Genomic DNA, 27847 nt, shown 5'->3' with positions numbered 1-27847 from the left:
GTAAGCCAGGCTGGCTAACCTGAGCTTCTGGGTGATTCCCATCTCTGTCTCCCAACACAGTGGAGTATGGAATTACAGCTGGAGGATTCCACAGCTGACTTCTGACATACCTTTTTTTACTATTCAGAGATGCCAGGCTTGCATGTTTTACCCTCTGGCTATCTCCCTAGTCCACCGCTTGCTTCAACCCCAACGTTGAAGTCAGGAGAGCCACCTGAGTGCTCGAGCCGTTGGCGAGCTGTCCAGTACAGATGAGAAACGAGTCACAGATTGGGCAGGCCTGCACCAAGGTGGCAGGAGCAAGCCAGCTCATCTTCCTCAGGAGGTGGCCTTGGCCTGACAAGAGAGGCCCCTGAAAGTCACAGTGGCAAGTCACAATGGCAGCTATGCCGAGTGCTACACAGGCCATGCACCCTGGAGGTCACGAGAAGCCGGGTTGGGAGCTGACACCTGGTGAGGCCTGCACCTTTTGTGGACTTGCGCCCAGGTGGGCTGAGGGAGAGCTGAGGAGGGGAACCTTGGATGGTGGGGCTGAGCATCCAGGCTGGGCACTGAGGCCCATAAAAGGGAAGGGTGGGGTGTCACAGGCCCTCGCAGTCTTGTTTTAAATTCTCGCTCTAAGTGGCCACCTTTAAAAACAAAGGTACACGTTTGCCTTTCTGAGAGCTTCTTTGTGTTTTGATTCATTTGGGTGAGATGATTCCTTCTCTGGGTGAGAGATGGGCCAGGGAGACCCAGGAACACGTGCTAGGCACGCTGCAGGAGGGGAGTCCAGGCCTCTGCTGGCCCAGCACGCACCGACTCCAGGAAGGAGTGTGAAGGCTGGGGTGTGCGCGCCATTAGCTTAATACTTTTATATTTTATGGGGAAATCTATAATTAAGAAATAGCTGAATCCCTTGAAGTACGTTTCTGGAGTGTGGCTGGAGTGCCCCAGCGCCCTCCAAGCTGCTGCCACTCGCCTTCAGCAGTAATGAGATGGGAAATGGCACCTGGGGGAGACAGCCAGTGTCACAGGCCGGGAGCAGAGCCTGTAAATCCCTGACAAATGCCATCACATTTACAGGATGAGGGAAAAAGCACCGCACAACGACTCTTCTTTTATTCTAAAGACTTTATTCTTCAGACCTTTTAGAGAACAGCTTTCACTAAACACTGCTGGAGAGGACGGATGCCCAGGTGAGGCAGGCTGTCTCAGAGCCTGGCCTCCTCAGTGGGCACGCTGGATGGTGCAGAAGGCTTTCGAAAGCCCACTGTCCGTCCGTGCAGGTCGGACAGGCCTGCTTTCACACTCTAGCCTAACTCCTACCTTCTTCATGCAGCACTGGGACACCACCTACCTTACAGAGTTAACATGCAGAGACACCTCTGAGGACGGACCACGTCTGCTCAGGACAGGTGAACTGGCTGGCACAAGCTAGCTCAGCATGCTGGGGGTAGTTCACACTGCCTTGAAGGTGTCGGGGTATGGATGTGTAGACTTTCACAGACATGAGGCAAAGGAAAGGTTTCTGAGATGGCCCGGGTCAGGCAGGGTTCTGACAGGATGGGCTGGGGACAGCTGGTGTCAAGCTTACTAACACGACCCACCACCTCAGCTTTTCTTTCCCCAAACACAGCACATTTCAAGACACGGCACAGCCACTGAGATTTCCAGTGCAAAGCTCATTTTCTAAATTTCAGGGTGATGTGCAGGTAGTTAAAGGGTAGAGTCAACGTCTGACAGCTTGTCTGGGCTGCAGTCTGGCTTTTGTTTTTTGGCTATATACATAATCTTCTCCCGAGGCTACCCCTCAGATGACAATCGGGAGTGATGACGGCTAAAGGAGCTTATTTGCTCTGGTCACAGCATCTGAGCCAAAATTGGTCACCTGCAGCCTTCATGCAGAATTTAGAAACTGGAAAATCATTTGAGCCTTAAAGCCAGAAGCGGCTCCTTGGGCACATAAAGGGTGGGTTTGGTCTCTGTCACAGGGTCAGAGTTGTGAGTGGCAGCCGCCACGGGAGTGAGGAGGATGGTGGGGTGGGGTGGGGGGGCAGAGCCCTGTCCTGGAGTGTGCGGCCATTCCTCCTCAGCCTCTGCTGGGCATTCAGGAAAGCGCACTGGAATCTTCTGCCAGAGAGTGCGCTGCAGGAAGGGAGATGGGCGTGGTCATTACTTTAGCAGCTTTACCATGTACGGGCCTTGTAGTCGGTAGCCAATCTTTCGGTAATAATTTCTTGTGCCGACCCCTGCAGGGAAACAAAGTACCAGAGCTCTATCAGCCCAATTTTCGTAGCCCTCAGAAGTCAGCCATGAAGCCCCCAGCCTCCTGCCTTGTCTCTGATTGAGACTGCACTGATTTCCAACTGAGTCTCACATAGAAACTTGCCCCATGTCTATTCTGCCGGCTTCTAGGAACAGACTCCGCTGCGGGAAAAACGCCCTTCCTAGCAGCTAACACAGGGCCAGGGCATGTGGCCCACATTCATATACATGCAGTATATGTGCAGGCACAGCACAGGTACCCATACTGTCCAGCAGTGCAGCAGGGAACACAGGACCAGAAGAGGTGACTTCACATCCAGGAGGCCTGTATTCCAACTGGTTTTCTGGAGGTGAAAGAGGGCAGATGGGAAATGGGATCTCCCACAGCTTGTAAAGCAACACATGGCTGTGGTCTGAGGTGCTGGGGGTACATGGGAGTGCTAGGAGAAGGCTTTCATTAGATGTAGCCACGGAAGAGATGGAATGGTCCTGGGGGGGACACATGCTGTGTGAAGAGAAAGGTTTGGCAGGGAACCCCACCAAACAACTCTCCAGTTCTCCGTGGATGCCAACTTGGCATCCTTCAGCTTAACAGTTCTGGCACTGAGAGGTACTGCATGATGCAGGGTGAGGGCCAGCTCCCCAAGGCTGCCTCGACCTCAGACATCAGTTGTAAGTACGCCATCTCCAACCCCACCCTCAGGAACACCGTTTTCTCCCCACTTCAGAATGCTCTGACCATCAGGACAGGGAGATGGAGGCAGCTCACTAGGACTGAGTCTGACCAGGGACACAGAGCCTTGCACATTTCTTACCCCCCCCCCCCCCCCCAGACAGGGTTTCTCTGTGTAGCCCTGGCAGTCCTGGAACTCACTCTGTAGACCAGGCTGGCCTCAAACTCAGAAATCCGCCTGCCTCTGCCTCCCAGAGTGCTGGGATTACAGGCGTACGCCACCACCGCCCGGCACCTTGCACATCTCTACTAGTCGTGTTATTATGACGCCTTCTGTCTGACATGAGCAGGTGCAGTACAAGGAGATGAAGAACATATGACTAACAGGCACGGACGGGGCTCAAACCTCCAAAGAAACAGTTTCCCCCAAGTTCCGGATTGTAGACATACTCCAAGAACCAGCAACTATCTACCTTAGTGAAAAGAGCAATGCTATGTCCAACAGGTGACATAATATTCTAGTTATGAGAGCTCAAGTATCTATCACCTATAGGTGGATAAACTCACTTGGGAATATAACACAGCAGTTAAAAAGCAACTATGGTATATGTATCCAAGTGGAGACACTTCTCTCAGAACTATGCACATGGAGCCAGATCTAAAACATTCCATTTACACCAAGTTTAGGCCTAGGAGACTCCAAAATTTGGTTAGATAATGGTCACATTTGAAAGATGCTAAGGGTGCAGGGTCGCATAGTGCTGAGGATGCTGTCACTGACCAACCAGTGGCTACACTTCCTCATTACAAAACCTCAAGTGTTTCAAGAGCTCAGCCTGAAGGATTCAGGAAACTAAGACCCAGTGGGTCCAGAGAGGAGGCAGCTAAGAAGTTGGGACCAGGACAACTCAGTGTGTTCCAGGTACAGACATTGTCACCTGTGCCCAGTTCCTTCTAGAACACCATTCACCAGAAACTGAACATCAAATTCTATGCCTGACTCACTCTCACTAGACAAGAGCTTTTTAAAGGCAGCACCACTTTCGGTGAGAGCCAGAGCGGGTAAGACCTACGTAGGAAGTCAGTGTTCTTCCTTGTGACCCACGTGTGTGTGTGAGGACAAGGAGAGATAATTCCACGTGTCAAGCCATCAGAAAGAAATCTGGACTCAGAGCCTAGGATCACTAATGGCAGGCAGGTTCTAAAGACTGAATTCCTGTCTGAAACGTCATACAAAGTCTCTTACACCCCAACACTTTGGCTTTAACCTGTCTCTATGGTCCTTATACTAAAAGACAGAACTGGCTGGTCAGGCTGCCCCCACTGACCCTGCCTCTGCAGCCCCTGCTCAGGCACTGGAGACCCACCCTGGGGGTTTCTCTCCTCTAGGCAGAGGCTTCCACCAGTTATCAGGATTAATGCTCCCCACTGGCTAGAAAGACAGACTTTAACCACAGTGACATTGTTTCAGTACTAAATGCTCTATTCCACTGTCTCTGCCTCCCCTCCTGGAGTGTCAGGTCTTTAAGCCTCTGTCACTGGGGTTATTACAGTGGCTAGCCCACAATCAGAATGCAGTAAACATCTGGGGACTCATATACACTCATTATTTTCATGTTGTGTACATACAGAGCAGTGTGTTCCTGCAAGACACACTGTAGAAAACAAGAACTGGTTGGCACTGTGAGGCAGAGAGTGGGAGGACGACACACAGAAAGTAGAAAGGGCAACAACTCTTTGGAACCTCACATACCCCCACTTTGCTGGCTGAGAGGAGCCATTTCTCATGGACTTGTTTATGCTGTAAGGGTCTTAAACATCCAGAAGTGGAGGCACAGGTCTACTGACCCCACAAGCAGCCATGCAGCTCCCACAGCGGCTGACTCACCCTGAAGCTTGGCTCCTTACTTTCTGCTTGGGGGTGTCTCAAATGATCCACCAGATCTACTTATGTTCAGGCCCAGACACACATAATCCTACTTGTTTGTATGTTCCCCATCAAAGCAAGACAGTGGCCTAGTTTTAAGGTCTGCAGCTGGCCAGTGTTTTCATCCAGTCTAGGCCTAGAGAAGCCTGGCCAACCAGGAAGGTGAGTGGTGGGGAGAGCTGTGGGGTCCCAGGTGTGTGGCTAAGACACGGGCTCTCCTGGAGCTCACAGGAACATTTCTCGGCAAGGATTCCAAGTGAGTCTCTTGCTCCTGAGAATTCTACTCCTTCATATAGAACTGGGTTCTTGAGACCAGGTTGGGAGATGCATTGGCTACACTGGGGCCATCTCTGGTCAGCTTAGCTTTTGTTCTCAGGAATACTCCCAGACAGCTCCTGGGACTCTGAGAGGCTTCAAGTCCTATGGAAAGCCTAGCTTCTGTCTGGTCCAAACTCCATCTTCCTCCTGCATTTCTTATGCATCCTGATTCCTGTAGTTGAGACATGACTACTTCTCCAATCTGAAGGACAAACTGGCACAGTATTGTGCCTGCTCTTGGCCAGCTGGAAAGAGAATGTGGTGTCTGTCACCTGGCTGGGTGAAGGTCCTATCTGTTTCCCTTCTGCCTCTGTGGGGCTCCATCTCAGGCAAAGTCCTCCTCTGTGGGGCTCCATCTCAGGCAAAGTCCTCCGTCACGGTAACTTTCCTTGTGTTAGTCAGCCAGGAGAAAGCAATTACCCTTTAGAGCTGACGTCAGTAGCCTCCTGGACCATGCTGACGTGCGAGGCTGTCTTGGTGGCAGATGAGCCTGACTGTTGCTGCCTCTCCCCTGCAGAAGAACCACACAGCTGTGCCAGTAGGAGCTCTCTACTCCAGCGCTCCTGTGGGCTGCTGCCGAATCCACAGGCTGGGAATGAGCAGGACTCAAGTGCTCTCGGCTGTGGTCACTGGGGTGCTCACGGCAGAGCTCCAGGTATCAGAATAGTATCAAAGGTGGGGAAGGACACAGCCTAAAGTCTAGCTTTGTTTATCTTCGGAGTTACTTAGTCCACCATCAGAACTTGTCCACGTCACAAGTACTTTATTTTTATTATAGGCACTGTAAAAATGTTTATGTTCACTACTTTGCCAGCTATGACAATGCCAAATGAGGCAAGAGGAAAAAGACCACTACAAAACTGTCTACAGCAATACACTCAGACATCACTCTCGTGACCAGCCTCATGGTATCTCCTTGGCCTCCATTCCTGCCCTACATCTTTTGGGAGAAGAAAAAACATTTGCATAGACTGAACTGTGTATACTACAAGCAGTTATCAAAATGGCTTCAGCAGTCTTCTTTCAAGGGAATGCTGACCCAGACAAAGTGGAAATTAAAGGGAGAAGGTGTGACTCGTTCCATAAGATAAGGGGCCACTCAGCATGCAGTGGGGAAGCCCGTCCCCAGAGGATCTCTAATCTGGCTGCCAAGGGCCACCAGCCTCCTAGGACACCTGCAAGCTGGACATCAGCAGTGACTGCATCTTAAATCCCTCCTCTCTGCTAAATGTGCATAGTCTCCAAGCCCCTGCTGTAGAGAGAAGACCCCAGCTTTCTGATCCACTCTCCCTGGCTAGGTGTGATACCACATAGCTTAAGTCATAGTTCTGCCTACTCTAAGAATGGACTCAAGATTCCTTGCTAAATGCCCCAACCACTGCCTATGGGAGGTTAATTACAGATTGCATGAGGTTTAGGAAATGCTCTCTCTCTCTCTCTCTCTCTCTCTCTCTCTCTCTCTCTGTGTGTGTGTGTGTGTGTGTGTGAGAGAGAGAGAGAGAGAGAGTGAGAGAGAGAGAGAGAGAGAGAGAGAGAGAGAGAGAGAGAGAGAGAATGAACACGTGCATGCATGCAGGAAAATTAAAACAATTAGCTAAGACAAAGATGGAACAAAGCCACTTGTTTGAGTTCTACACTTACTACAGCGACATGGGTTCAGGTGCTCAGTAACCGAGTTAAAGGCTGGGATGGAGAAGGGCTAGACTGGCTGGCAGCCTTGCTCTAGTTGAGGGATAGCTCCTAAGACTGTGCTCCTCCGGCCGCTGCTTGCTTGTACATGAGCACCTACTGCCCACAGTAGTTCTATCTTTTTCTTTGGAGGGAGGGAGCAGGCAGTGGAGGGTCCTGTTGGTGTGATGCTTCAACCCACTGCAAGACATCTCTTTGTTTCTAAGGGGATCAATTACACAGCTGAGAACACTGAAATAACTATACTTTTCCTTTGAAAAGCAAGATAAATCAAGAGCTAGAAACTCCTGTGACCTTAATTCCATCGAGAAAAGAAGAGTGTGATAGTCAGGACCTGTGATGGGAAGGGCCAGCAGGCGCTCCTTGTTGCATGCCGCTAATCTTCATCTGCAAGGGGTCCTATGCAGCTCCCTCACCCAGATGCTCATGCCCTCCCCACAGCAACAGCATAGGAGCTGAGCAATCAAAGGTTATTAAGTTATGGGGTGGAAGTCCCATAAATGGAACCTGGGTCCTTACAGAGGATGGAGAGGAAGCCTGTTTTGTCTTTTTCCTTCAGTCATGTGAAGACTCAGATGAATGACCTGCATGAGTCACCAAGCCTGCTGCCGCCATGGGCCTTCTGTTATCAATAGATCTTGGTCCTGGACTTTGCACTTCCAGACCTGCAGTAAGTAAACTGCTCCTGTGAGTATCTGTCACAGCAGCCAGACAGACCGAGGTCCACAGGCAAGGACAGACAACTTAGTCCTGTAAGAACAGGCCTCCCTCTCTGTCTGGCACAGTTAACAGCTAAGCCTTTTAAAATGAAATTTAAAAGGGGACAGTTTCAACTCCATGAATATTACTCCAACTGGAAAGTCAATCAATCAACCCTTCACATGGATGGAAACACACAAACCCAGGCTGGGATTTCAACTAGAAAAAGACATGGGAGAGGTAGAACTAATGCTGGGATCTCAAACGGACGTGTGCTCACACGGCTCGTCCAGGACGCGGACATTTTCAAGCCGACAAGGGAAGGAACAGAAACCTGAGCTGTCCCCCTGCTCACTGACATTTCTTTTCTGGGGGTACACAGCTGCCCTTTATCGTTAGCAATGTTAGCTGGACTGAATGAAAACTGATCCCACATCACCACACTCCCACAGCCAAACTTGAAATGAGAAAGACAAAACATGCTCATCCTTCCCTTGAAGCTGAAATCAGAGATTTGAAGAATAGATATAAAAGTCCGAGGTGATGATTTATTACATCCACTTAATAAAAAAACAAAACAAAACAGTGCAACAGACAAATGAAAAGAAACCGTGTTTTAGACACATTTGGTTCAATTAGTCAGCTTGTAACTATAAGAGAATATTATGAAAAACTGCAAACAAGCACACTGGGCCACCCAGAGCAAATGGACAAACTCTTCAGGAATAGAAACACAGAAGCGGATGCAGAACAAAGTCCAGACTACGGTGAGGAGGATGAGGCTCAGGAGCACGTAACACTTCCCTCTCCTCCTTAGCTAAGAACATGGCGGGAAGGCAGGGTCAAATGGCTTAGGTAAATTCTATCAAACAGACTGAAAAAGAATTAGAATCATTTCTTCCCAAGGAACACCAGAGACAGACTCTCTTCTCTTTCGTGTCAGAACGAAGGCACTCACGTTGACAGTCTTGTCCAGGGTACCCAGGCTCTGAAGCCATTCCACCTAATGTCTGTCAGACCAGAGAAAAACCATCTCTATGTTCTGCTGAAGTTCTCACAAAACATCATGAAGCACATGATTTATTTCTGTTTTAAACCATTAGATTTGAAGCAAGGGGAGGGTTGTGTTAGTCAAATAATTCAAACCAGTCACAGGAGGAAGGGGTGGCCCTCACAGGTGCAGATCTAGGGCCCTGGATGGATATGCCAACCATTCCTAAGGTGGTGTGCAAACACTACACACCCATTTCAAAGCTCAGGGAGGCAGAATAGGGGTGGGCATAAACTATTCCACAACTACCACCTCAAATCCTAAACCCCAACTCTCCTCTCCAAGAGAGGAGAGCGGCCGTCAGAGCGCAGAGCTCAGGCAGGATGCCAGAAGAGCCCCACAACTTGTGCTCTGAGACATGATGGAGGCAAAGATCCCCCAACCAAAAGCTCTAAGAACTCTTGGCTTGCAGGGCTGCAGCAAAATCTATTCACCGTAAGGGGAAGAAACCTGCCTGTAATAGATATAAAAATAAGGCCTTATTAAATTAAATAAGTTAAGACAATATCAAATGTTTATAGAGAAAAAACCCAACAGTCTTCCCAGGAGAGTAGATGAGTTAAGATTGCAATAAAGCATTAAAAAAGACTAAAGTAGAAATGTAAATACATAAAATATCTAATAAAAAAAAAAAAGACCAAAGTAAGGCTGTCTCTCAGAGAAGGCTTGCTTCGCCAACAAGAAGCCGGAGAAGCGCTCGTCTTTATAATGAAGGCAGGCAGCCTGTGATCTCAAAGCTCCTAGACCTTTTAGGGATGTTAGCACAGACTACATGGTACAACCCATTCTTTATTCTAAGCTGAGAATATATAACCATCACTGCCCAAATCCACAAAGCGGGAGGTACAGGCCTGGGGAGAAAGAAGCCTGCAGTGCGGCCATGGGAGCAAGGATTGCCTTTGGATGGTGAAGTAGACATTTCTCAAACACAATGCCAAAGTGTGGTTCTTCACTGCTGAAAGGCCATTACAGCCAGTGCTACTGCTTCTGCTGAGGAAATGTCCCCAAGATCAAAATGGTTGCCTACTGAGAAACACTGCAACCACGAACACTAAGGATGGTCATGTGATGCTTACTTTGGGATGGTTTAATGCAAAATGCTGCAAACTGGTACCTGATTCATCTATAACGGAAATGTGTCAAACCAAGAAATAAACACGTGCCCGAGACGAGCTAGGCAATAATGCCTCCACAGCTGAGCCATGACAGACATCAATTAGAAAACATGAAGTCAATTTGTTATCTAGCTGAATAGTATTCTATGCCATCAATACCAGTCTGATTAATAATGATGCTGAATTTAATAGAGGACTTGTGATGGTACAAGATTTTATGCTGTATCTATTGTCTTTAAAAGCAAGATGATAGTAATAAGAACAATCCCATTGGAGCACACATAAAAAAAGCAACATGTATGATCACAGAATACCAAAGTAGAAGACGCATGGACACCAGAAAACGTGCATTTAATTAGGGGATGCTGAGGAGTAATTTACTTACAAGAAAATTACATGAAGGGTGAAGGAGAGAGCACAAAAGAGGAAGCCCTTTCTCTTCCTTTCTGCTAAGTCCTGTATTAACACAAATGTACACGTGACACAAACTGGTTTGCATTTGGCAGGCTTCCTGACCCATTAGCAAATAGTCCGCCATAATGAAGAGCAGCTCTTCTGGGGACTCTGGTAGGATTATGAGTCCATTATCAGGCAGAACTGGCTACAAATAGACCCTGCTTTTCAACTAGATTATAATGCAAAGAATAAAATAACTTTCACCCAAAATGGAGGGAGCTGTGCAGGAGCCTGGGATACAGGTGAAGTTTCTCAGGTCCAGGAAGTAAATCTCAGCTGGTCAAGGCCTAAGAAACAACTGCTATTTTCTGTCTACACAGGGCATTATTAATCAGGGGTTCTGGGGCACAAGACCATTAATTTCTGTCCTAGGAAGCCATATTAGATTATATAAGGCACAGACACATTGATTTTTCACTACTGGGGACTGTAGTCACAGCTTCAGGGCACATGCTTTAGGTAACATGATTAAGAGTGACCTCATATCCATACTGCCTGTCTTACTCACCCTGTATTTTACATTTCCTCTCTCCTCCCCTCCCCACTGGCATTGTAAGATTTAAACAGAATGGCTATCAGGCTCTGACATGGAAGACTTCTGACATCAGCCACTCAGATCTTTCTTTTCTCGCCTCTCACCATCACTGTGTGATCTATCAAGCTTGTACAGCTCTTGGCCAATGGCCATATTAATTTTCTACTTGAAAGATCACAAATAGAATACTGCTTATGACGAAGGTAGTCCGGGAGCTTGGGGACTGCTGTCTATCTTACCACACAGCAATGAGCTTGGCAAACTGAAACAGTAACATGATTAAATCTGATACCCAGCCAAAACAGCCAGAGTGGGGGAAAATCCCTCATCCTGTTGAAGGTGCTAAGTGGCTTTTTAAACAGTGGCTATTGATAGTTATATTTGCCCTTGTAGAAATTGTATGGACATTGTGACATCAGAATTCTGGTTTCCATGGTGATTATTAGTGATGAAGATTTAGTTAGCTTCCACAGTAGAGGTCCTTGCACCTTACAGCATTACATGAATGAATGAGACAAACTGCTTCTTGATGGACAGACTGCTGATCACTATATGTAGGCAAAACATCACATTTTAAAAGTAAATACAATTTGTTCATCTTACGTAGCTGGGCATCCACAGAAACTGTTCAGGTGAACCACTAAGATGGTAAAGCCCTCAAACACAGCTGGGACTAACTGCTTTGTAATTCAGCAACAGCTAACAGCTACTTCCTACCTATCTACTATTTTATAAACTAGCTGGTTTTAGAACATTGATTTGCCCATTTTTGTATGTGGAAAGAAGCAATTAATCCTGGTAGAGAAGTGACCTGGATCTAGGAAGGAAGCTTTGACTCCCCTGAGACTCATCCTCCCTTGCAGATGGGGTCAGTGGTAGAGACCCAGTTTCCTGCCCATCGGAGCGTTCGTTTCCAGGAGGCAGCTCAACATCACCCCTCTTCTTGAGATAGGAGTCTCACTCGTAGCCCATGTTGGCCTTGAACTCACAGCCATCCTCCTGGTTCAGGCTCCCAAGTACTGAGATTATATTTTTATTGTTTCCCTCAACACACCTAGTGATTTTGATGGCAATGAAACAATATTTAATTTTGGCTTTTAAATAATTTTCACACTTAAAGATGACAGATAACTTTAAGATTGTTTACTAAGTCAATTACGCACTTTAAAAAGTGAGTGAGCTTGAATGCCTCTTACAATACTCCACCTGACGGACTGCTTAAAGTAGTTTTAGTTTTTCTCCTCCAGCTATAGCTGCAGGCTAGTTTATCAGGCACACGTGTACTTTTCAATAAATATTTGAGGTAACAGATGAAAGCAATGTTTTTAAATAGGGAAAATGAGACTATAGAGGACGTCTCTGATCTACGGTGAAGTCAGTAACACTGTCTAGAGGCAGAGCCCCAGACCATACATCTAAGTAGTAGGGAAAACCTGCTGCCAGGATGAAGAGAAGTCGGAATGAATCAGAGCAGATTGTCAAAGTTCTACATAAATGCATTATTCTTACAGCCAGACCAACAAAATGATAAATGGTCCTGGTCTCTCCTCTCCTCACAAATCATGCTGAGACAGAAAGCCATGCCACCACAGCGTGTAACTTAGAAAAAAAGCCACAACTCATAGAGAACAGAGTTATGATATGAGAACAACGTCAGAGAAAACTGTCAGCTGTGAACAAAGTTATGCATCCGTCATCAATGACTGGGGTCAACTGCCTACGAAAGCTTCAGCATCACCAATTTCATCACCAAATGCCTTGCTGAGAACGAGAATGGAAGAAAGTACTGAAGAAATTAAAGGATCATCTATGGAATCACACACACACCAGCAGCAGCAGCAGCAAATTTAGAAAATCAAAGCCCAGGTGAACACATGGAAGGAGAAAGCAACATCAACAACACAGCACAGCACCAAACACTTGCTATTTCCCAAGTTCTGAAGCACAGATTTCTCAGCCCAGGGATACAGGACTGAGAGAAAGATGCACCTGCCACATAGCAAATGTGCTCAGTGCTTCCTTATGGAGGCCGGTCAGGGCCAAACAGGAAGTCAAGGAATCTATGTGCAGCTTTCCTTAAGACAATGGTGGGGCCTCCAGACCAGAGGGCAGGAAACAATGCTCATCAACTTTTCTCCTAAAGAACTAACTCACTGTAGGTCCAAGAAGCCTTTCTGGAGGCTGTTCCTATAGAAATGCACTCTGGCTGGAGAACCCTCTGTGGAGTGCCAGGGGAGGAGACCCAGCATTGCAGCTCAGAGAAAGGTCCTTTTGCCTGCTTCTCTAAGTAAATCACTCCTTGTTATTTTAGAAATTCACCATGCAGATGACATGAAATTGAGCTATCATTTAGATTATGATAAAAAGCTGGTGAGGACAGATGCTGACTCCCACTCAGAAAGACACCCTGCTTAGAAAAAAACAGACCGAGGCTCTAATGTGCAATTAGATTTGACCTCAGACAAGTCAGGAGCCTTGGGTGGGCCTTGAGGAAGGCAGATGTCAGGAAGGCAGTGAGGGAAAATGGAAACCTGATTAGGCGCTCAAAGACACTAGAATGTCACATGACTCAATGCCATCTGGGGGTGTAGGGCTATGGGCCACAGAGTTACTACTACCTTAATGGCTGGGAAGAAAGGATGGCATCTAGAGAATCCTAAAGTCTAGCTTCTCATATATGGTCTGAGGGCAGTCAGAGGCAGCACACTGGCTAGTTAGCAACTGTGGGCTCTCCGCCCCCAACTAGACCTAAAGAGCTAGAATGTACTAAAATGATCGTGGCCAGCTCTGCGGGTGATCCCTAGGCACAGTCATCAGCCCCACCCAGATGTACAGGAGAAGGCATTCTGAAGCAGGCTGCCCTTTCCTGGTACTCTGGCCCACTACAGGGTAAGCTGAAGAGGGAAACCTTCCTTCTTGCTCATCAGAGCCGGCCAGGCAGTCTCAGCCAGGCACTTTGTTGTGGGATTCAAGTAATGGAGAAAAATAAGAAAAGGCAGCCATGCTAGGAAATAACATTAATCTGGGTAACATTAAACATCCAAGCCAGACTGAAAGATTAAGTGAGCGGTGTGACTATATCTCTGTAATGGTAATCATGAAGACCTGGCCACTGATATTGATTTATTGACTGGCAATTTCTTATTGTTTTTTGCTTGTTTGTTTATTTTTTAAAAAAACCCTTATTTCAGCTTTAATTTTCAGAAAAAAAATATTTTCTTAGGTCACAGGTTAGCTTTTGGGATGTGGTAGTCAAATAGGAAAACAAAATAAATTCTGGGGTCAATTATATCCTAAATCTTGATTCTGTGTTCTGCCATTTAGGTTCCTTACAGTAATTAGCAATTTTCTTATGGGGGCAGCACACAAAGAATGTGAATGAAAGTGGCACCCTTTTATGTTTCCTCCCCCAACCATTAGATGTCCTTGGTCAGCAAGGGGAAGCCTCTATGGGATTCAGAAAACACAAGTCCAAGAAGTTGGGCTTAGCAAACACTGGAGGAATTGAGAACACAGCAGGTTCAGGAAGGGCTCGAACCTCACCTCCCACCCCCACTACTCTGTGGAAGACTCCTCTGTGAGAAGCTATGAGCCCACGCTAGAGGGAAGAACATCCTTACCTCTAATGATAGAGTAGAGCCAGGGCGAACTGACAGGCCTGTTCAGTCCCCACGTTATCTCTCTGGGCCCACACTCGCCCCCCTGGCACATTTTCCCATGGCTCTCTACTCTCAGTTCTAAAGCTCTCAGGTTTACATGCATCTCCCAGTCTCTATTTCCTCATGAATACTCCTATGTCTTACTCATCTTATATTAATCTTCCTCCTGCAAATTTTGTTTTGCATATTTAATTTTTGGATCTATCATAGTCCCTAAGAGGGCAGAGGAAACCTTCTTCCTCCCATCTCATCCCAAATGAAGATGCTGACATTCAGGACAATGCAAGAGCAGCAGCATGAACTACATTCTGCCTTCAGTCATCCTAAACCAGCAGCTCGGTCTCTACCATTCACGTCCTCACACAGCAGCTGCCACAAAGCACAACAGTGGCTGACCACAGTGACCCGAGGTCAGATAAGTGGAGAAGGCACACAGGCCGCTCACTGGCCTGCTGCTCTGAGGAACAGAGTGCTTCTAGAAGTACTCCCCCAGCTAACTGCCCTGTGACATTCCCCAACGTTTGGACATAAGTCCCTCTCACTTGTCAGCCTGGACCAATTTGAACACAGTAATCACAGAGAGGCAAGAGATCGAATCTCAGTGTGGTGCCCAGTGTGAACCAACGAGTCAGAACCCTGTCCCTCCAGTCACCTGATATAACTGCGATTTTCCCAGATCCATGCTCCTGCAGAGCGATTCGTTCTGCTTCTTCCATCAGCAGCATGCCGAAGCCCTAGAAGGAGCATAAAGGAGGAGTTCATGCAGAAGAGAAGGGATCCCCTTAGGAAAGGTCCACAAACCTTCTAAAAAGGGATAAAATCGACTGATGAGTCAGGAAGAGCGCACGCATCCCGCCCAGAGCACACGCCCACTCCAGCGAGAGCCAGCGTGGCCTTCTTGGGTGATGTGCCTGAAGTCTAGGGAGTCCCAGCCAACAGGAGTCTGGGGTAACAGTCTTATTTATTTGACTCACCTTCCACTTTTAAAAGGGTTTGGAATGTGGCAAAATTGTTGTAGCATCGCATTTGGTGTTTACCCTAAACCTGTTATTACTGCTTTTAACAAATTTTCCTGAAACTTAAAAATACAGATTTCTAACTTTAGGTTGCTGGGTGTTACTTATATAGCACTTGTATAGCACAACTTACACCTGTGAACCACTTTCCTGTCATTGGACTCCACAGGAAGTGAACCAGTTTTGTTTGAACCTGATTCATAGAGTGTATCTGTTATCCCTTGGGACCACAAGGGAGCAACATGGAGAAGGACTGCCCCAAAACAACGGAAAAGAATTTTTCCCCATGCCCACTTTCCTCTTAACCCTCTTTCCCATGCCATCTCTCCCTTCCCTCCTCACCAGCTGCTTTTAACTTTTCCTATTTCAGGCAATTTCTTAAATATAACCCAATTCAAGCAGGATGCAGGCTACCTGATGCTGAAATTTGGTGGGATCCCGGCTGCTCACAGGGACCACACTTCCATACACGTGTAGCTCTCGGACTATGGAAACACCTCCACCCAATTCAAACCGGAAGGTTTCTTCGGAGCATTTCCGTAGCCTTAGGAGGCCAATCAGAATGTCCTGGTCAGGATCTTCGTAGGACAGGAAGGTTTCCCAGCCACCATTGGCAACATAATCTCTCCGCACCAACTCAACCTGTTGGATAAGGAGCCATGATAAATCTCAGTGTGAACTCCAGAACCAAGTTCATTTTTATAACTGCATGGATGTGTTTAGGCTAATGTTCAACCAGGAACAAAGCATGAATCATCAGTAATTATGGTTTTTATTTGCCTCCTCTCAAGCAGCACAGGATTAAAAAAGTTCACAGCTTGTTCATGGACTATTCTAAATGGAGAACAATTTTACAAATATTTGAACTTAATTAACCTTGAGATTCTTACAGATATCCAGCGCATTGAATGCTTTTATGTAAATTTACAATGTCCCACAAACTGTCTCAAGATAAAACTACAGATTAAATCACCCATGTGGCTTTTAGGATCCCCTCCCCCACTTTACCTTCAAAGTGTCAGACAGTTAATGGTTTCCTTGTCTAGTTCTTACTTCTTCCACTAAAACGCGCGCACGTACACACACACACACACACACACACACACACACACACACACACGAGCACATGTAATCCTCCTCCGGTGTTTCTCAGTAAGAAAGTGTAATGTTGGGAGGGCTGGTGAAATAGGCCCAGTGAGGCAGGGATAGGTTAAGGTCAATTGTTAGAGCACAGTTTACAACAGAGGGGGGATGGGACGTCAGTGGTAGAAATCTACAGATTCTGAATCTCCAGCCTGCTGTACAGATGATTCTATGAACAGTATGGAGCAAGGGTGGACACTCAGAATTCTACATATTTAGAAAGGCTGTAACAGACGCAACCTGTATATGGGTTTATTATACTCAAAGCAAAATAAACAACCCTTCAGCTTGATGTTTAATCTATGTAACTAGATTAAAAATTTGCCAAAATGATGTGTCAGGTCTACTTTTTCCCTTGAAAGACCCTTTAACAACAGTTCATGCTAAGAACAGAATCCAGCCTTTCTCACATGGGATTCCCAAGAATTGTGCTTCACAGAAAATGCTGCATGGAGTTAGAGGGGAAAGATGTATGGAAGTGAAGCTACTCAGAATGCCTTAGGGCACTGTGTTAAAGATATGGGAAAGCCAGTCAGGACAAGAGCTTGCAGGTTACACAGAAGAGAGCAGCAAGGCTGTCCCAAGGAAGCAGTCACTAGTCACAAGCAGCTACTTACACTTGAATGTATGCAAATCAAATGACTGGAACTCTAGAGTCCCTACTGTGTCCTCCAGAGTTACTGTGGACAGACCAGGGGTAGCATGGGGCAGCTTCTCCTCAGAACATCCCCACACTGCAGCCTTGGCTTTCTGTAACCCAGTGCCTCTCTCTCATGGGTCGCTCTCCTGACTTGCTGGTTCTGCCTGAGCTGCTCAGTCAGTTAGGGGTAAGTAGGCTGGGTCTAGGCGTGGGCAGAGTTAAAGGAGACTGACCTGGTATGGCCGCACTCTGTGATGAATTTCTTGGATTCCAACCTCCCTGGTTCTCACATCTCGGCACTGCCAAAAAAAAAAAAAAAAAAAAAATCAAAGTAGTGACTCATTCATTGTTCATTTAAAACAAATCCTGGGCTCAAAATAAAGTCTGAACATAACTTACACTGAAACAGAAAAATGAAAACTTTAAAAAGCCATCTTTATGAAATTTGATGATGGGAATTTGTGAAGGTGTACAGTTTCCCTTTCAAAATGAATTTAGAACTCAAAGAGATCATATATAATCTTGGAAAATAAACAATATTAAGTTAGAAAATAGTTTTGCCCAAGAGACTTAACAATGAAAAACACAACTCCAAAATATAATTGTAAATATAGTCCCAAAATATAATCACAGGAAGAGTAAAAGCAAATTAAGTTTTTAAAATATATATGACATTACTCTTTTTAGTGTTATATCATTTTAAATATGTCAAAAGGCACATATCAAAGATATGTTTCCTTTTCAAAAGAAAGGCACTGTGGAGGAAAGAAGGAAGGGAAGGAAGATGTAAAAGGAACCTAGACTCATATATGACACAAGTTGAACTTCAACTCCAGATGGCTCTTGGGCATCCCCGGCCTGTGCACAGCTGCCGGGAGACAGTGCCAATGCAATGCACGGCCAGGATCTTAGCAGCACATGTTTCTGCCCTTCACTCAGCCCAGTGCGCATCCCATACAGCCTGACACGTATCATTACAGGATCCTTGCATTATCTAATGATATACCCTCGCCACAGTTCTCCTCTACAGAATAAACCACAAATGTATTTTCAGGATTCTAACACTTTCTACCAGCGAGACAGGATCATGCTAAACAAATCAACAGTATCATGCAAGCAATTTCACTAACAATTTATCTACAAGAATTCATTATTCAGTTTTGCAAAAATCAAAGTTATTTCCATGTTTCAGGAAACCTACCCAGCAAGGTACTCTACTGATGTGGCCTGTACTGCAAACAAGGGGCACGGGTTTCTACACTTACCTGCTAAGAGCAGATGCTATCTTCTAGCCCAGTTCTATATAGGAGACTAGTGCGTGTGGCTACAGATTACCTGCTCTCAGTCAACAGGGACCTACCTGCTGCTTCCTCTTTGTTCTTTCCTAGAGCATGATATTTTTTTAAAGGCAGAGTTAACTACTTACTTTCTGGTAAGGAAAGCCTATGGGATTTTGCTCTTTGGATTGATTCCTGGGCCCCTTAGCAGAGGCTAGCCAGGGTTAGATGGGGGCAGGTTTAAAGATGATCAACAGACAGGGAGACTGCCATAACCTAACCAGGGCTGCTGGACCCGAGACGCGGGTCCTTAGGAGGCCAGAGATGGAGGCCAGGTGGAAAGCAGAGAGCAGGGTGGGCAGAGTCTTGGGTGTGCTGGTGATCAGCCACACGCGCTTGCTCACTTCTAAATGCTCTCATTATACCTATTATAGTAGTTTTTCTTGAATATTCAAATAATTCAATAATATTCAAACATTTCATTTTGGACAATGTTCTAAATTTGAGGAAGTGTAAAGTAAGTCATTAGTCCACACCTGAAAACAGCCAGCAGATCCCTGCCCTCTCCTGATCGACTGCGCTGGTTTTCTAAAGGCAGCGTCTAACCCCTGGTGCCCTGGCCAGACACTGCTTCCAGCTTCTCTCTTCAGAAGTCCCAAGAAGTTTCTAGAATACTTCATTTCAGACTCACTACTACCTCCAAAGACTTAAATTAATAGCTTCCCTCATTCTACTACGGTCAAGAGAGAGAAGCTGCTCAGTTAATATAAAGCAACAGGTTTTAGAAGTCCGAAGGCCAAGGGACAAGGGGACAGCAGCAGTGTTTGTCACCACTCATACAGATTCTGCAAGCTCTAACACACACAAGCTTTCTGACCTAGCTGGTGCCAGCAATGCCTAAGAGTGACAGCCCTGGGGATGAGTGCAGGGAGATTCCTTTTTCCTTCATAGCATACCTGGCTGGCGGCCACATTCCCTCATACCTGTATTCCAAGATCCTTCATTCTTGCAAATGCCAGCTCCCGCAGGTTGCCATGCTCCACTCCAGAGCTGACGAGAGGCATTGGAATGTCTCTGTAGGAGAAAAATATCAACTGTGGAAAAATGTACGCTATTCTCCACAGCAGTATAGTAATGAGAAACCACAAAGCTGTGGAGCAGAAGGCAGAGGCAGAGCATGCTAAGGATGAGACGAGGTGATGATGCTGAGAACAGCCCTGTACCCCAGATCTCCCATCTGTAAAGCAAACGTCTACACATCTCTCGGGGTGGTGAAGCACATACAATGGACATCACGGAGAGAACAAAGCACAGAATCTGCCCAAATACTGGGCGCCATCGGGAAGAATCTGGGGTTCCTGAGACACTGCACTAAATGAAACAAGAACGTAAAGAAATAAACCTCAACTCAGTGGAGAGAAAAAGCCAATTGTGAATCAGAATCCACTTTGCAAACACGGTCCCTTCTACACAGGAGCTGAAAGTTACCACAAGGAAGGTCAAAAGCCTGTTTAATTGCTTCCACAGACCCTTCCCTGTTTCCCCAAAGAAGGGGCTCTGCTTTAGGAGAAGAACAGCTTGCCGAAGGATGAGGAAATGAGATTTATCTTCTGCACTGGTGTAGTGCACAGTGCTCGACATCAAGGAGATGCCAGAAAAAAGCTGAAGCCAGGGGTTGTACTGTCCTGGCTCCAGAAGGCTGATCAGTGAGCACAAAGACCATTTCACAAATCTACCAAGGTCTGGAACCCAATGGTTTCCATGGCGATACTATAATGAGAAGCACACTAGGAGGCTTAAAGTGAGAGTGACCTAAGAAATTTGTTTCACCTTGTGACTATGTTTTAATGTGTAAGCATAAATGGCTAACATATATTTTTTTAGTACAATGATTCCTAACTTTCGGATTTTAGTCCTGCTTCAAAGTTAATAATCAGATAAAATCACATAATGGTTATTATTTTTTGTTAAAAGATTTATTTATTATTATTTGTTAGTATACTGTAGCTGTCTTCAGACACTCCAGAAGAGAGCATTAGATCCCATTACAGATGGTTGTGAGCCACCATGTGGTTGCTGGGATTTGAACTCAGGACCTTCAGAAGAACAGTCAGTGCTCTTAACCTCTGAGCCATCTCTCCAGCCCCACACAATAGTTATTAAAGTAAAAATTATTTAGCATGAAATATACATATTGCTTAAATCTTTCTGCTTCTATAAGCCAAATATAATGTCTTCTAAGTGTCCCTTTTAAATGTTGAAATATTTTACAGTAATCTGATAGTAATATGATATATGACTATCCTCATGAACATACTGTTTTAGAACTTAAAATACATTTTCCAAACACTGTTCTCCATGGCCTGAAACTGACCTGCGATGGCCAGTGGTGGCCATGCTAACACCTAACACCTAACAAATGCATGTCCTGCTTTGCAATTCCTGGGAGTTAAGTCCTATAAGGTTGCTAGGAACCGTGAGCTAGACAAAGCTAGAGTAATCGCTCCCAGGAAAAGCAGGGCAAGGCTTCAACTGCTCAGGTCCTGGCCTTGCTTTGTTCATGTTTGTGTTAAAATAACTATGTGATAATTTACTTTGTTCATGTTTGTGTTAAAATAACTATGTGATAATTTACCAGGAGGCTGCTATGTAATTGGTGGGAACTATAGCAAAGGAAGAACACATAGCCTCATAAAATTACAAACAATTTCAAGATTTGAGACAGTGGGGTAGCAAGACAGGAGCTAGGCTTGTATGTTCTCACAGATGCTCTCATTACCAGAGAGGCCCTGGCTACACAGGATCTTACAAGGATGCCACCAGTTCATAAATGTCCCAAATTTATTTCTGTCACTATAAAAATGAAACCCGGCTTTAATGGTCTTTGGTAGTGACATGCCTGGGAGCACAGCAGATGGAAGCTCTTGGTCATTAAGGAACAGAAAATGTGGCAACTGCAACTCTCAGAGATCGTCTCCTTCCCTGATTTCTGCACTGGCTAGGCCTCTTCCACCAGAGATCTACTGCATGACAGAGCTCAACCCCACTCAGATGGGTTACACCTCTCTGCATGTTCAGAACTTGGGCCAGGCCACTAAGGTTGACTTTGCTGCCTCATGGAGACAGGAGTTAAAATTCCTATTAGGGTTCTCTAAGTCATTCAACCTAGTCTCTTTCCTGGCATGAAGAGAGACTATATATGTGAGTAGTAGCTCAACGGGTAATATTTCAAGATTAGAGGTACTAATATTTACAATTTGCTCATCAAAAACCTTTCTAAGCTGTTTAGAGCAGTTTCTGTCTGAAGTTTCTCATGCGTCAGAAGCATGCTTTGGTTGCAAATTGGCATTCCTAGTCTGCCGCCTCACAGTGATTTAATATCATATCAAGGCAGACAGCTGTCAAATAGCCCGAGGGCAGCAGCGCTCTAATGCGGAGCCCATCATGTGCCTGGACAGAATTTTACATTTAATCACTGAATACACTCCTCGGGGCTAGAATATAGAACCTTCTAGCAGGATGTGCCTCATAAAAACACCCAGGAAGATTCTCCTGACTCAATGGTAAGAAGGCTAAAAAAGTATACAATAGTTTAGAAGCAGGGAGGGGCAGGGCATAGGAAATACCAATGGAAACCTCAGTATTCTCTTAGAAAGGCAGAAGAGCAGAAGGAAAACCCAAAATATGAAGCTTTCACTTGCATTATTTCCTCTGACATGGTCCCTCTTAGAGACGTGTCTAAAACACAGTGTCTAAGTCTTTTTCACTGGGTAAAGCCAGTAAGTTCACCTTTGTTAGCCAACTGTGGCTGGTGGAAGATGTTAAGAGGTGGACGATATAGAAACAGGCAGAGCTCCTAGTAGACCAGGACAGAAGGTCACCAGTGACTTCCTTTGACCATGAGTTCAAACAGAAACAATTTAGGTCCGGGATGAGCCAGGAGGAGGCCTTTCTTCATCACTAGGGCGTCCTTCTATCAGCCCTATCCTCAGCCTCCACATTAGAGTGAGGTGCTTAAGACATGCCTGGGCCAGCAGTAGTCTTCTGACATGCAGAACTAGCCTAAAGCTTTAAGACTGAAGCTAGAAGACACTCCCTGAGTGAAATACCACTTGTCTCGGTTACCAAGTACTGTCGAACACCTAGTTTTCCCTCTCTGGCTTTATACATTTGAAAAAGATTTAGTTTATTTTAAATTATATATCTGTGTGTATTTCTGTGTATCCCTGAGTAGCCCATGGAGGCCAGAATAGGGTGTCATGTTCCTTGGAATTGGAGTGTTGGCTGTGAGGCACCTAATGTAGTTGCTGGTATCAGAACTCTGGTCCTCCACAGTAGCAGTGCTTTTGCTTAGTGGCTGAGCCATCTCTCCAGCCCATTCTCTGTAATAAGGTTTATGTTGCTCATTTACATTTTCATTTACAGTTTTATCATCCAGCTCTTGATACGAGTTCTTGAGGTTCAGACATAACAAATTCTACCTCGATCTGAATATAGATTTTAATACACCTCAAAATGTAACTTCAGGGTTTTAAACACACTTCATACCATTTCACACCAGGAATGATTCTGTCAGGATGTTCTAGTACTGAGTGTCCCACTCTGCAGGAACTATCAGTTCCCTGGTTTCCTGTCTGCCCAGGTAAGAGGATTCCATGATTTGTAAACTCAATACAAACAAGTCACAGAATGTAGGTAATGCTCAGGTACAAAGCACGAGCGATCTCCACTAATGAGACATGCAAATCACAGCCTCGTACACAGAGTCAGCTACAGCGTTCGGTGTTATGGAGCATGTGATGAAAGCAGCAATGATGTGCATCAGCTGGCATCATCTCTTTAGAAAACCTTATTAATTTATCCACATGCACTGCAAATCCCACCACATAGCTCTCTTTCTTCAAAAAGAACTTTTAAACATAAAGATAATGATAAAAGATACCTAGACCCATTCATTGCCATAGGCGATTCTTTCCACAGGTTATACTACTATAATAAAAGTAAAAATTTCAATATAAATAGATTTTAGCTATAATAGAGACTAGGATAATAAAGGGAGCTGGGCATGGTGGACATCCCTTTAAGCATAGCCCTTGAGAAGCAGAGACAGGGGGATCTCTGTGAGTTCCAAGGCAGCCAGGGCTAATTAGAGACCCCATCTTAAAAAAAAAAAAGGGTGGTGGGAGTGGGAAGGGGTGGGGATGAGGATGAAAAGAGACCTGAGTGACGGTTAATCTCAACTGTCAACCTGAAGAGATCTAGCTGAGCACCGCGGCAGACAGACCTCTGGGGATGCCGGTGGGGGGAGTGGGGGATGGCCCTCTTTAGGAACACTGAGGTTGGAATACTCTCCCACCACAGGCAAAGGAGGAAGAGCTGAGCCTTTGTCACTTTCTGCTTGCAGCCCCAAACTTCCACAGTTATGGGTTCCTTAAATGACAGACTAGAGCTTGCAACTGTGAGCTCAAACCACCTTCTCCTGTAAGTCCCCCCACCTCGGGGTATTTTATCAAAGTGACAGAAAAGTAAATAAGACAACCTGGAAGCAACCTAAATGTCTACTTAACAATGGGAACACTTACTGTGTAAGATAAATAGAAATGAGGCTGTTATGCTGCCTTTAAAGTATAGCTCTAAAAATGATCCTAATTATTTTTTGTATCTAAAATATTTTAATTGTTATATATGTTTTTTAATTTTAATTTTTTATTATATTCAACACAATATATTTTTATACCAATCATAAAAATGATGGACATGTTATTAAATAAACATAAAAAGATAAAGTCTTGTTTGTTTTTAGTAGAGCTTAGAATCTTGGCTCTTACTGTGGTACAAACCCAAAATAAGAACAATTTTTAGACACTGTAGTTCATTGTGATAAGGCTGTACTTCAATGTCCCTCATATCACCAAAAGATCTTACCTCCATAGTAGCTAAGCTAAGAGTTGATAGTTCTGCTGAGCCAAGAAATGAATTGTAGGCACAATTATTTGGATACAGATTTCCTGCTATGGTCAAAGCTATCTGACCTGAGTGACAGGAACACTCAAAATCCTTGCTTCTCATCATTGCTGTCTTTGGGGGGGGGGGGGGCGCAGCAGGGCTAGAATTGGACCCAGGTCCCCACTTGCTGGGTAAGTGCTTCACCTCACTTCCTTGACGTGTGTGACTTTACTGCAGCATCACTCCTTACTGGCATTTGGTTTTAACTGAACCATAGCTGGTTCTACCTCACACTCGTGTAGGCCAGTCTGTTTAGATTCCACATACTAATGAGATAGTGTGGCATCTTGTTCTCTGTATCTGGCTTATTTCATGTAAACACTGTCATATTTACCAGTTCTGTAAAGATGAATTGCCAGCAAACAATGACATTTTGTATACAGTCCTTGTTAACATACACGCAAAGGGGATTTTAAGTAAATTCTAAAACATTATTGCTTTCATGTGAACAGAGCACTATTAGCTAGATATAAAGGGATTATATGTCCTGAAAATTAAAATATACCTTGCTGTGGCCAAAGCATATCATTACATGGTTGCAGAGCAATGTATGAAGTAAAAACCACAGCATGTAAACACAAACCAGCACATACAATCTTACACACTACCTCAGTATTGTACAAATGGAGACTAAATTTCCTGTGATTACTGAGGACAAGTTGTAGTTTATAGTCTATATGAAGTGTGAGTCATTTTTAAATGCAGTACATAGCATTCCTGAGTATCTGATAGAGGTTAGTTCCAGAATTACCTGCAGGAACCACAAAATGCTGTTTCCATGAATATAATGCCACATACATATGCTTTAAATCATGCCCAGATGGGCCATCATCCTGGGATAAGGTAAATGCTAGGGAGTCAATGCTGTACACCATGATTACAGAATAACAGCAAGGAGCAAAGTCTGTGCTCAGTGTAGCTTCCACCTGGGGAGTTCTTATCTGGGGTTGGTTGAGGCCATGAATGTAGAACTCAGAGACATAGAAAGCCAAATGTGCACACAGGATCTGAAAATAAAAACAGGCACAAACCAAATAGTAGGATGGTGAGACAACGGCTCAATGGTAGAGCACTTGATGACTTGGGTTGGATTTCTGAAAAGAGAACTGACTTCTAAAAGCTGTCTTCTGACCTCCACATATTCATACAGAGGTATATGTGTATAGACAACACACACACACACACACACACACAGCAAAATATGAAAAATAAAAATTTCAATGCAAATAATCACACTAACATTTCAGTAATAATACTTAACTAAAAACATAAAACAAAAATATCTTAAAGAACTCATTTGCACCGGGGAGCTGGGGAGCTCCACAGCCTTCTGTGCATGACTCGCCAGGAGAGAGTGATCTCCCAGTAGCACTTTCACATCTGAACTCGGAGGTGAGATCTCCACCTTCTCTCTGGAGGGGAACAGATAGGAGCACACGGGGCATAAGATCAGTGGAGCAGCTGGGACAGAGGTCTTCAGGCTGCCATTTGCATCAGGGAGCTAGGCAGCTCCACAGTCTTCTGTGCACAGACCCTGTTAGAAGAGAGTTGGTCTCCCAGGAGTATGGACACAGGCTTAACAAGCCCACAGGAGGGACAAGCTCCAGCCAGAGACAGCAAGACCAACCAGCACCAGAGATAACCAGATGGCAAAAAGAAAGCACAGGAACCCTACCAACAGAAACCAAGGCTACTTGACAACATTAGAACCCAGTTCTCCCACCTCAGCAAGTCCCGACACAGCAAATACCCCAACACACTAGAAAAGCAAGAGTTGGACTTAAAATCATATCTCATGATGCTGATAGAGAGCTTCAAGAAGGACTTAAAATAATTCCCTTAAAGAAATACAGGAGAACATGGGTCAACGGTAAAAGCCCTCAAAGAGGAAACACAAAAATCCCTTAAAGAATTACAGGAAAACACAAAACAATCAAGTGAAGGAACTAAACAAAACCATCCAGGATCTAAAAGTGAAAGTAGAAACAATAAAGAAATCACAAAGTGAGACATCCCTGGAGACAGAAAACCCCTGGAAAGAATTCAGGAGTCATAGATGCAAGCATCAACAACAGAATACACGAAATAGAAGAAAGAATCTCAGGTGCTGAAGATACCATAGAAAACACTGACTCAACAGTCAAAGAAAATGCAAAATGCATAAAGCTTGTAACCCAAAACATCCAGGAAATCCAGGACATAATGAGAAGACCAAACCTAAGGATTATAGGTATAGAAGAGAGCGAAGATTTGCAACTTAAAGGGCTAATAAATATCTTTAACAAAATTATAGAAGAAAACTTCCCTAACCTAAAGAAAAAGATGCCCATGAACATACAAGAAGCCTACAGAACTCCAAGCAGACTGGACCAGAACAGAAAGTCCTCCCAGCACATAATAATCAAAACACCAAATGCACTAAACAAAGAAAGAATATTGAAAGCAGTAAGGTAAAAAGGGCAAGTAACTTATAAAGGCAGACCGATCAGAATTACACCAGACTTCTCACCAGAGACGATGAAAGCTAGAAGATCCTGGGAAGATCTCATACAGATCCTAAAAGAACACAAATGCCAGCCCAGACTACTATACCCAGCAAAACTCTCAATCACCACAGATGGAGAAACCAAGATATTCCATGATAAAACCAAATTTACACATATCTTCCCACAAATCAAGCCCTACAAAGGATAACAGATAGAAAATGCCAACACAAGGAGGGAAACTACACCCTAGAAAAAGCAAGAAAGCAATGTTCTTTCAACAAATCCAAAAGAAGATAACGACACAAACATAAAAATAACATCAAAAATAACAGGAAGCCACAATCACTATTCCTTAATATCTCTTAACATCAATGGTCTCAATTCTCCAATAAAAAGGCATAGACTAAGAGAAATATTTTTCATGTAAATCTTCAATTTTATCAGAAAATGTTTGTAATTCCTCTTTCAGTTAATTTAGTAATGCTTTTTATGCCTACCATTTTATTTGCATTATTTTTTCATGATAATATTCAATTTTAATATGTTTTTCTATATATTTCTTCTATTTTATCAGAAATGTTTTCCACATAAATTTCTGATTTTCTCACAAAAATGTTTTTAATTCCACGTTCAATTAATTTAGAAAGTTTTTTATGTCTACCATTTTATCTGTATAATTTTCCATGAAATAGTCAATTTTAACATGTCTTTCTATATATTTCTTGAATTTTATCAGAAATATTTTCCATGTAAATCTTCAATTTTACCTGAAAATGTTTATAATTCCATTTTCTATCAACTTAGAATTATTTTTATGCCTACCATTTTATCTGTATAATTTTCTATGATAATCTTCAATTTTAACATGTTTTTCTACATAGTTCTTGAATTTTATCAGAAATACTTTCCA

General features: G+C 44.5%; 1 protein-coding gene across 1 annotated transcript in view; it reads right to left on the bottom strand.

Annotated features, from left to right (window-relative positions):
• Window positions 1-1095: 1095 nt before the first annotated feature.
• Elp3 (elongator acetyltransferase complex subunit 3) overlaps window positions 1096-27847 on the bottom strand; it is a 60121-nt gene continuing 33369 nt past the window's right edge. Inside the window, exons 11-15 of the mRNA XM_052191171.1 lie at window positions 19429-19519; window positions 17402-17467; window positions 15800-16027; window positions 15022-15103; window positions 1096-2231 (exon numbers count right to left, since the gene is read on the bottom strand). Of these exons, the coding sequence (XP_052047131.1) occupies window positions 2155-2231; window positions 15022-15103; window positions 15800-16027; window positions 17402-17467; window positions 19429-19519 (544 nt within the window). The 3' untranslated portion in view covers window positions 1096-2154. The remainder of the gene's footprint in view (window positions 2232-15021; window positions 15104-15799; window positions 16028-17401; window positions 17468-19428; window positions 19520-27847) is intronic.

The sequence above is a fragment of the Apodemus sylvaticus genome, chromosome 8 (assembly GCF_947179515.1).
Source record: "Apodemus sylvaticus chromosome 8, mApoSyl1.1, whole genome shotgun sequence".
In the NCBI taxonomy this organism is placed as follows: Eukaryota; Metazoa; Chordata; class Mammalia; order Rodentia; family Muridae; genus Apodemus; species Apodemus sylvaticus.
This window is presented reverse-complemented; position numbering and strand designations above follow the sequence as displayed.